This window comes from Leuciscus leuciscus, assembly GCF_965113295.1.
Source record: "Leuciscus leuciscus genome assembly, chromosome: 7".
NCBI classification, from domain to species: domain Eukaryota; kingdom Metazoa; phylum Chordata; class Actinopteri; order Cypriniformes; family Leuciscidae; genus Leuciscus; species Leuciscus leuciscus.
Window position 1 is genome coordinate 2,855,980 of NC_138731.1, and position 11,474 is coordinate 2,867,453.

General features: G+C 39.1%; 1 protein-coding gene across 1 annotated transcript; it reads left to right on the forward strand.

The window, feature by feature from the left end:
- Positions 1 to 1,272: 1,272 nt before the first annotated feature.
- LOC309502536 (uncharacterized protein) lies at positions 1,273 to 6,416 on the forward strand (the record flags this gene model as incomplete). The annotated part of the gene is made up of 3 exons (XM_082174937.1): positions 1,273 to 2,273; positions 5,708 to 5,917; positions 6,116 to 6,416. Exons 1-3 carry the CDS (start codon positions 2,053 to 2,055, stop codon positions 6,414 to 6,416), a joined length of 732 nt encoding a protein of 243 aa, XP_082031063.1. The 5' UTR covers positions 1,273 to 2,052.
- Between the last annotated feature and the right edge of the window lie 5,058 nt (positions 6,417 to 11,474).

Sequence of the window (11,474 nt, forward strand, 5' to 3'; positions counted from 1 at the left end):
AAAGCAGATCAGCTGCAGAATGAAGACCAACACGCAACAGGAGTTCTACGTCTGACGCACAACTCTAGACATTAATCTTGTGTCGTGCATCTTCTCCCCGGAGTGTGTGTGTGTGTGTGTGTGTGTGAGGGAAGCCGATCACATGGCAATGACTCATGCTCATGCTGCTTAACACATTTGACATTTAACACACACTCGCTGTTGAGAGTTCATGAACATGGCATAATATATGGCTTGCAGATTTTAGTCAAGAACTAAGACTTTTCACTGGTGTCTAAAATGTTAGTCTTTGTGAAGCTTCTATTTTAAAGAATACACTCGAGACGTCTGTGTTCGAGCAACAGCTTCTCTTTACTTCTGCAAGATGTGCGCAAGAACATTTCCCAGAATTCATATTAGCCACTATTAGCTACAGAGTCTCTATCGTTTCAAAATGAAAAATTGCAAGCATTTAATACATCAGTCTTGTAACAAGTAGCAACTTTATTAAAATACAAGGTCACATGGGTCAAACACTACGATGGCTGGCACATACGATTTTTTCCACTCAATTATGTCGTAATAACGAAATATTATGCCGTAAAAACGCCATTTTTACTCGTAATAACGGGATGTTATGTCATTAAAACAACGTCGTAATAATGAGATGTTGTCGTTAAAACGTCATATGTCGTAAAAACGGCACAACATCTCGTTATTATGACATATAATTGTTTACCATTAAAAAGTGTTTTTATGCCATCTGTTGGACATTTCCAGTCTGGCGATCTATACCTATTCATACTTTGCAGTCACGTGACATCCATGGATACCTGGCGGGCAACAAACGGGTATTTTCAGTAGTAGTTCCAGGTCTTTCTAGTAGCTTTCAAGTCTGTTAGCGAGCTAGCTGCATAACTATGGACTAGGATTAACTCCAAGGTAGCTAAATTGTGTAAAGCAGACAAGGTTTTTTAAGATAATCGAGCAGTAATAATTCCTCTGTAAATAATCTAGCTCTACTGTTGAGTCATCTCTGGTTCTCATTGAAAACCATAGATATCACAAACCTCAAAACAACCTATCACACACTTTTGTTGTTGTTAGCAAAAGATGACAGCTGTTACTGTGCGTTCACACCGCCACCGGCGAGAGCGTCAAAGTGCCCGGAAGTCATAATTTTCAATGAATTTTGCCGCTCTCGCCGGCGGCGGTGTGAACGAGCAGTTAAGTCAAGTCAAGTTTATTTGTAGGCTATAGCGCTTTCCACAATACAGATTGTATCAAAGCAGCTTCACAGTATTAAATTAAAATAATACAACAAAGTTTGTTTCAAGAGGAATTTATTGATTGATAAAATTAAATTAAATATCCCCAAAAAATCCCCAACTGAGCAAGCCAAAGGCAACAAGCTAGTCTAAGCTAGTTAGCCTAGCTTAGACTCATAACACAAACAGCTGGTGGTGTTGATTGACGAAACTACAGGGTAACTTAAAGACACGATTAATTACATGACCATACACTCATTGTATTCAAACAAATGTTGAAATGACCTTTGATGGAGTGATGGAATGATCAATGCACAGACGTGTATACTGTGAAGGTTGCTTATCTCATCTGCGGTCAGTGCATCCAATCGCACAACAACTATCTGGCATGTCGTTTACACCTCAAAACACCAACTTTTGTATAGATACTGGCGACGTCCTGGCAAGATCCTTGATTAGTTTACTGGGTTTCGTTGCTGGAGAACGACGTTCTTGCCCGCCAGCCAGTACTTGTGATGTCACGTGCAAAGTATGAATTAAATCGTATTTTTAATATCCTTTATCAGATAGATGATACTACTATAGGAGAGCTTGATGATGAACTGGTCAAGGATCATTCCCATCTATGGAGACGGGATCGAGGGGCTTCTGTGAGGACAACGGCAGAACAAGTGAATCACATTGTGACACTGTCACACATGACACATGTTTTAAACACTCTATATATCATGATGACTTTATGTGTATGTGTATTAGACTGATCACATGACAGGAAATAGGAAATAGCCAGCATAAAGGAAGCAGCATGGCAAACAAACAGGGGCTGTTTCTCAATATGTGTTCTTGTCTGTACTTGTGGACTTGTGAAACGTCATCAGTCGCTGCCCAAGTACTGTCCCTGTTTCCATTCCAGCTAACCCCATCACTGTTCACTGGATTAAGACTACAGCTGGACTGTATATACACCGCTGGACACTTACACATTGGGACTTACAGCACACGAGGACTCTTAAGGGCTGTTTTATGGTATGGGACCAATGGACTCTATGCTTTAAACAGCCTAAGGCTTCTATGTTGTACTGTGTTGTATTAAGTTCCTTGTAGAAATTGTAAATACACTTCATTTATTCACTTTATTTCTGTTGTCGTCTCATCTTTTAAAACACTTCAAAAACTCTCACAGTTTAATCTGAGCCCATGTTTTGCTCATGTAACTAAACCGATTAGGCCGATTGTTACAACAGTCATGATACTAGACAGAAGCTGACGAAGGCTGAGGACTATGACCCGAAAAACAGACGGCATATGAAGAACAACAAGATGTTAGAGAAAACAAGGAAAAGAGAGAGGATGGTTTCACCAGGGTAAACAAGGAAGCGCTCAGGTGGAGGAACTAGAAGCGTTGAAATCTCTAAAAATGCAAAGAAATCTGACGTTTTAAATCAAGCCGAGGAACTGTTCTTCCCAAGAGCTGTGTTTGAGAGAGGACCATGGGAGAACTTTATTCATGACGTTTCTGATTGTCAAGGATCAGTGCTGGAGGACGACATTAATGTGGGAGAACTCTTACTCTACACAGAACTTAAAACTAAGATTTTACCAGAGTATAAACAGCCTCCCAGACGATGAGTGAGTGATACTGAGAAAGAAGCAGAAGCCACTCCTGTCATCTCTGTTGATTCAACAGACTCTATATCTCAGTCATCAGAAGTTATAATATAATGATATATACTCATGTGAACCTGTGTTATGCCATCTGGAGGACACTTTGGTGGATTAACCACCGCACAAAAGACTAGTAATCCAACCGGTCAAACGCATTCTTTTCTTTCTGGACCATTAATCCATCAAACACCTTCCATCGTCTGTACACTTACCAGTGAACTCCACTACGACTCCACTATGAAGGGACGTCCTGAACCAGTAACACATGTATGAGGCCGCTGGGACTCTCGAGTGCATGAAGTGTCCAACAATACATAGTTTTTATGGTTAAATTAGTGCATCATCTGGGAATTTAAAGTGCACTTTATCTTGTAGAGATTTTCAGTGTGAACACACTACTTGCACTATTTATATTAAACATGTATTTGAATGGAGCATACGTACACACACACTGGGACGCATTACATGCTTCTAACCACGACTGGAGAGCTTTCCAAGTTTGCGATGCCGTTTGTAAATGTTTGTTGGAACCGTGGTTCTCGTAAAGACAGAATCACTGAATAATGTTGGTAACGACGGAACTTGCGACCTTAGTTAGCTAATGATGCTAATCCACCTTTCTATCGTTTTCATTTTATGGCATAATGTGCACATCTTTACTGTGTAATAATCTAAAACACTGTACAGTAAAAAGTAAGCACACTTCAAGCACTGCGATAATTCACTTTAACAGTAGTTTAATTATTTATCCTATAAATATGATCACATTTAAATGTTATATTTTTACATGTAGAATGTAAAAATATGTATAAAGAATTATAAATTTAAATATATAATTTAAATAAAATAAAAAAAATAAAATAAAAACATGACACGAAGGTAAACCATTGTTTTTTGGTTTGTGTACTAGAAGATGTTTATATACCATTTCAATTATTCTTTTGTTAGGATAGTCCTCTGCATTACTGGTGACCTTGGCGGAGATTGCACTGTGTATGGTGGAGGTGGTGGACGGTGAAAAGAACCAAACCTAGACAGATTGAAAAGTGTGAGTTTAAGACAGGCCACGCATTTATTCAAACAGAGATCTTTCGGGATTTTAAAATAGGACTGGCTAATCTTGAGAATCCTTGATTTCCTTAATTTTCCAGTACATCCGTCCAACAACAAAACTTTATAGGGTTAAAATCAGGACCAACAAGAAGCATTTTAGGATAAAATAGATTTACCTAACCACTAAACCTACCCATGTTAAACCCAACAGCAACAAACCCGTATATATAAAATAAAAACACCAATAGTGCAAACTAAGCCTTGGACATAAGTAAGTAAATAAATAATTCATACCTGCCCGAAATCAACAGGTTGCTAACATAAAACAACAACTCCAAAGACCACGTACCTAACTGAAATAGCCTGAATCTAGCTGAATACACGATAATCAAAGACAGAACCTAACCCCAGACGCATTACCACAGTCCGAGAAAACACTATTGCACAGGCCACAACAGAAATGACCTCCCTAACACAACAAAACTCAATTCAGATGAAACTCCACACACAATTCAACAACAAGATACAGAAGCGACCCCAGAACAAAAAACAACAATACAAACAGAACAGGAATGGGAGAAACCATCATCCACCCAACAACAAATCAACACAAAAAGGAAACATTTTCAAATTCAAATCACCCAGAAATAAGCTTCCCATACAGAACTACAACATACTCAAGGTCTCCCAACCATTTAATTCCCCAAAACCATCCGAAATCTCCTCACTCTATAATTCTCGGAGTATCACTAGAAGTCAGAGATAGGAACCCCCCACCCCATAATGTCATCAAGCCAAGCAGTTCCCCAAGAAAGGATGAACTACAGATGAACCTCCAGTCCGAGGATCCATCTAAGGCCTATAGAAAACATCAGAAACGAGCGTCGACATCTCTGGAAGTACAACAGGTACTTCTTGCCTTCGGTCTCAATGACAGAGAACGCAGTAACCCAACCATCCTACAAAATTGCGTACAACTCTTACAGGGAGCGGCTCACCAAACATTCCCGAATGCAGTGATCAAGATCCCTATCATAAACTATGACAAGTGTCAAAAATATCAAGTTCCTAAATGACACAATCCAAGAAACAAGGTTGAGCATACCACCCTTAAACTGGAATCATTTCAGAACAGTAAAAGATAAGATCCATTGGACCCCGGCGACGGCAGCCGCCATAATGATCCTTTGACTCACTTTTTTCAACTAAAAGGCACACTGAGGGTAGCAGAACAAAAAAAAACAAAAAAAGTTATCAACCTTTCAAAAATTGTCAAACTAACACCTATACAAATCAAACTCATAGACAAGGGCTGGAGCACTGCAGGTCATTTATTGTCTATCCGTGTCGTGTGTGTATCTGTTTGTTTAATAATCAAAGTAGGTCTGTGTCAGAACACTAATGTTAATGATTGGGTGTGTGTTTATGTGCGTGCGGGTAGGCTATGCATGTGTGAAAGATTGGAGTGTGTGTGTGTGTGTGTGTGTGTGTGAGTGTGTGTGTGTGTGTGTGTGTGTGTGTGTGTGTGTGTGTGTGTGTGTGTGTGTGTGTGTGTGTGTGTGTGTGTGTGAGTGTGTGTGTGTGTGTGTGTGTGTGTGTGTGTGTGTGTGAGTGTGTGTGTGTGTGTGTGTGTGTGTGTGTGTGTGTGTGTGTGTGTGTGTGTGTGTGTGTGTGTGAGAACTGTGTGAATGACAGTAGGCCTAACTAATTCCCCACTAAAGTGCTTCTCTATATTATTGCAGGTATGTGTCTGAACTTCTGGGTGGAGAGAAGTTTGTGTCTTGCGCAGCAGTGCTGCCAGCGTTGTGTCATCTGTCGCGAGTGATGGAGGTCAATGAGGACGACCCAGCTTACATGATCAAGTTCAAGGGAACCTTCGCAGTAGACATGGAGGGTCGCAAGGAGAAGACCAACATCACATGGCTGAGAGTTGTGACAGCACTTGACCCAAGGTCAGATTGCCATGCTTCATTCTTACACTCATCCTCATTCTCAGCATTGTGTTTCTCCCAGTGTGTTTGTTTTGTTAGGTTGCTTGCTTCTTTACTTTGTATTTTTGAGTTTAGCACTGTAGAGATAAGGGTATTGTCGCAATTTTGTTATACCTGCACCTGTACTTGTATTAAAGTTGCATTGCATTTCATTTCAAGGTTTAAGGACCTCAAGTGTCTGAGCAAACCTGACAGGGCTGAGGTGTGGGGTACGATCCGCGCCTTGCTCCAGGAGATGGAGATGGAGAGACCTGCACAGCCGGATAACCAAGTCACGCCTGAGCCTCCTACGAAGAAACCAACTCTCATGCTTGCACACGAGTCTTCGTCTGATGAAGAGGAGGGAGCGCTACAAGGCAGAGCCTCTTACTGGCATGGATGTGACTGTCCCCAGGAATGGTGGTCCACACATGAACCTTCTGAAAGGTTGTTTTCACTGTCTGGGCATGTTGTACAATAGAAGCAAGCTTCCCTGTTGTCTGAAAATGTCAACAGGCTTGTCTGTTTGAGTAACTGGCTCAAAGCAAATAAGTAGTAGGCTTACCTTTTCATTCTTCATTCTTTCTGAAACAAGAGGCTGGGTCGATGAGCCTCTGGTGAATAAAGAGCAGTAGCCTGACTGCTATGTTCAAAGCAAACTTGAGAAAAAGAAAGTATTAAGCCATGGTTTAACTGCACTATATAAGTCCTAGTTTACATTACATGTGCATTTTGTAATTTTATTTTGTATCGCTCTGTTTTGATCGCTTAGAAAGGGCTGTTGAAGTGGCTGTTTGTGTGACAAAGTATTTTTTTCACCCTTTTATTGATGGACAGTGTTACATTGTGTGAAAGATTATTTGCTCCAAGTGTGAATGTTAGAGTGAAATTGAACACTACAGTATATGCCAATGTTGTTTTCAATAAAAAAAAAAATTTGCACAAAGCAAGCCGATCCACTTTTCCATGTTGATAAGAGCATTAAAATGAGAAAAACTAATGGGGCAAAAATAAATCAAGGGACATTTAGAATAGATAAAAATGTGCGATTAATTGCGAGTTAACTATGACATTAATGCGATTAATCGCGATTAAATATTTAAATCGTTTGACAGCACTAAAAATTACCAAACAATACTGGCACCCATCCATATCCCACTTAAAAAAGTGCCCACAGTTTGTATGTCTTCTCTTTCATTTAAGCCACTGCTGAATCTTGTGTTGAGTTTTTGGATCCACCAATGTTCCTTCTAAAGTTTTTTCATTGGTTGTCCAGTTGGGGTTGCGATCTATTCCCTGAATGTATACTTTATGTAGACCATGTCTGCTAAAGTGGTTTATCAGTATAGTCCCCTTGGTTTTATCTCTCTGGGTTCTGACGTTTTATCTATGGTGGTGAAGTCTTGTTTTTTAATGCTATTTTAAGTTTGTCCAATGTATTGTGTTTTGCATAGGGTACATGTAATGGCATATATGCAGTTTATTTTTTTTATCAGCGGGATATTTTGTAATGTGACCACTTCCAGACATCTCCAGGGTTTCATTGTTCTTAGAAGCCTCTGAGGTTTTTCTTCCACTTGATATTTCAATAGTCGGCTGTGAACCAGTACATCCCGAAGGTTTGTGTTTCCTTTGAACACAGCAACGTTGGATGGGTGCCAGTATTGTTTGGTAATTTTATTTTTATTTATAGTAAATTTGGTAGTGGTGAAGGAATATGTGTAGACTGCTGGTAACAGAGCTTGGTTGCCTCTGGGTGGTTTAGGCCTTGGGTTTGTGTTGTTTTGTTTGTGATCTTTATAGATTTTTGTCTGAGATAAGATTAGATTAGATTAGATTCAACTTTATTGTCATTACACAAGTACAGGTACAAGGCAACGAAATGCAGTTTAGGTCTAACCAGAAGTGCAATAGCAGCAAGTGCAGGATATACAGTGGTTCCATAAGTGCAGAACATGGATATGTACTGAATAAATATAGAGTTGAATACTATTATAAACAAAAATTTACAGATAGATTTGTCCTATGAATATAATATACAGATAACTATTACTGTGAACAGAATTTACAGCTAGATATGTACTGAATATAATATACAGATGGCTATTACTATAAACAGAATTTTTACAGCTAGATATGTACTGAATATATATACAGATGGGTGTTACTATAAGCAGAATGTGAGCATAATATACAGATGGCTATTACTATAAACAGATAACCAGGGTAATTGTATTCTTATGCATAGTATACTTATATAAGGGGTGTAACGGTTCACAAAATTCATGGTTCGGTTCAATCCGACACAGTGGTGTCACAGTTCAGTAGGTTTTCGATACAGCAAAAAGAAAGAAATGCCAGAGAAATTTCCATGTATTTAAAAATATATATATTTATAAAAAAAAAAGAAAAAAAAAAAGATGTGTAACGTACTTGAAAGCATTTGACTATTCCTGCCAAACTTCCATGGTTAGAGTTAGTGTTACTACAGTAAATCCATGGTGAATGTTGCAGATCTGTGGAATGTTGCAGATCTGTGGTGAATGTTGCAGATCTGTGGATCTGTGGAATTCATGGCACAATGTTTCTCCTGGTTTACACGTCAGCGCTGTTTCTCTGAATATCAACATAGCTCACTTACATTCACTCAAATATTGTAACATTAGCGATACTGATTCGAAAAAGAAGTGCCAGTGATTGAACGTCATGTACTAGTAAAATGTACTAGTGTACTAGTAGTGTAACTGAAGTATTTATAATTACTTTTCACCTCTGGAACTGGACACACTTTTAATGCCGTACAAGTGTAGTCATTATGGTGCGTTCACACCGGACGCGAATAGCGCGTCAGGCGCGAGTGATTTCAATGTTAAGTCAATGCAAAGACGCGTTACGCGCGTAAAAAATTCCTGCGGCGCGAATGAGGCGTAGAGCGCGGCGCGGAAGACGCGAATACGCCTCATTCGCGCGTCAAGTTCGCGCGAATGGCGCGAATTGAGCGTCTGGCGCGTTAAGCGCGTTACGCGCGAATGTTTTAAGTAGTGCTTTTTGTGCATTCTCGTGTTTGACGCGAATTCGCGTCTGCCGCCCGAGTTGAAAAATCTGAACTTCTGCGTCAATTCGCGCCGCGTTAACCAATCAGGAGCCTGCTTGCTGCTGTCACGTGGTGAAGTGACAGTTTACAATGTTATTTTATGTTTGGCCTCAATAAATTATTTTGTAATATGACTAAAATGCACAACAAAGCAAATCTTTCACAGAAAAACTCGATTTCAATATATGAGAGATACTCATTTTGTATTGAATGCTATTTATTCCATATCTATTCTAGATTATATGAAACATTATTATTCTAATGTAAAGACAACAAACACAATTTGGTGTATAAAAACAAAAAATCACAGGACAGGTTTCACTTTTGGAGGCTGACTCCATTTATTATCAAAACAAAAATAAATGACAGATTAGGTGGGTGCGGGCGAGGGTGAACCTCGCGCCGGGCTGTAGAGCGCGGGCTCGTCAGGCATAGACCACTCGAGGCCGAGGCCTTATACGGCCTACGCTGTCCTCGTCAGCGTCCTCACCGTTAGGTCCACCAAACCTAGCTACTGGAGCAAATTGTGAAACCCTCCGGAGGGTCTGGTGGACCCGAGTACAGCGACGATGTCCCCTACGCAGCTGTTTCTGCTCTCCAGAGCATATACGAGCGATGACTCTCTCGATTAATGCTAATGCTAATGCTCGATAAACATCTAAAAAAGATGGCCGCCAAAACTTTCACCTCTGACGCGCGTAAATTTCGCTTCAAACTTTTGTTTTTACGCGCGTTAGACACGCGAATTAACACAAAGTGGTCAAGCGTCAAACTAGACGCGGCAGGCGCGAATTTGACGCTCTATTCGCGTCCGGTGTGAACGCACCATTAGGATGCAGTCTTCCTGATTCTCAGTAACTTTTGGAGTGTTTTGAGTGACTGTCTGAGACTGACATCTAGTGGACGTTTTATGATCTGTGACTCTACAGCAGGGTTCCTCTTTCTATTCCTGGAGAGACACAATAGACAGGGTTTTTCCTGGCTCAAAATGAGGTGGAGGTGGTAAAATCCTAATAATGTATTTTAATAATAAGGTCATTAAATGTTATTTTTCATAGATCATCATATAGCCTAATGTGTTTCCCACATTATTTTTGTGGGTGTAGCCTGGTACCCCTAGGGGGGTCCGGGGGCATTCCCCCCCGGAAGAAATTTTTGTAAATTTTAAAGATAAATTAATTAATCTGGTGCACTTTGAGTCACCCGAATCCACTGTTAAAAATAAATAATCGATCCGCAAACCGCCCTTATTCTTTGATTTATATATCTGCATCTGATCATCACAATACAATTATTCAAATTCTCAGTGTTAAGCATGATAATATGTTAACATATCACACTGAAGTTGGCTAATTAAAAAGTAACATTTATTTAAAATAAAAGTTCTTCTTTTGGCAAAATTACAATTCCTTAATAGCCTTAACAGAGGCTTTACTCCCTTCAGACTTAAATTGTCAATGTTTCATTACATCACTGTTGGAAAAAACTTTTTTAAAGGGCATTTTTTCCCTAATTTTAATCCATCTTTCGTTTCAAATTCTTAAATTTGATTATTATTAAAATAAATTAAAATAATAACACTATAGCTGTTACCAATCAAATTAAATAATTTACATTGAAAATTATAACTGTATATTAAATTAGATTCTTTTATATATTTTTGAATATACAAATAAGGAATGTTGAAAAGAATGATACTTTATGAAACTAAACCGCCAGTAGGAGGCGGCAGGAGACCGCCTTAATGAGCGAGTCATTGAGTCATTCATTCAAACGATTCGTTCAAAAGGCTGATTCATTCAGAATGAGGCAGTTTAAGAATAGGTAATTGAATCTTTGACTCAACCGATTCGTTCAAAACGCTGAATCATTCATTAATGAAACATGGCTGAGTGTTGCTGTGAGATGTGCTATGGTTCTGCTGTGATCTTTGTTTGGAACTATTTTCGCTGCTGAAACAGAACAAAAACAGTCATTGCGTCTAAAATGTAAGTGACTTCATTTTAATGATTTGTTTATTGAACTGTTATGATTATGAAATCAGTCTCGGTTTCAATCTTGATGGCATTCAGGAAAACAGCACTCTGGTCGTGTGTAGCCAAGGCTATATTGTTTTTTCTTAACTATAATATGTTATAAATAACATCGCAAGCCTCAACAGCGCACCTTTGTTACCGTTAGTAGCCTACATTAGGTAGGCCTATATTATTATCAACTATTAAAAGAAATAAAACAGAATCATCCTCACGTTTTCGGTGATTATCTAGTTTTTTATTTATTTTTATATTAAAAATTGTTTTAATCAGGGCATTTGTCCGGATGGGCTACAATTCTCTCTCACTTTTCCCTTCAAAAAAAAAAAAAAAAAAAAACGTGTCCCGGACACAGTCTATGGTTATTGTCGAGTCCTGATATGTTTTCCTTGATTGGTTTTCCCTGAAGAGA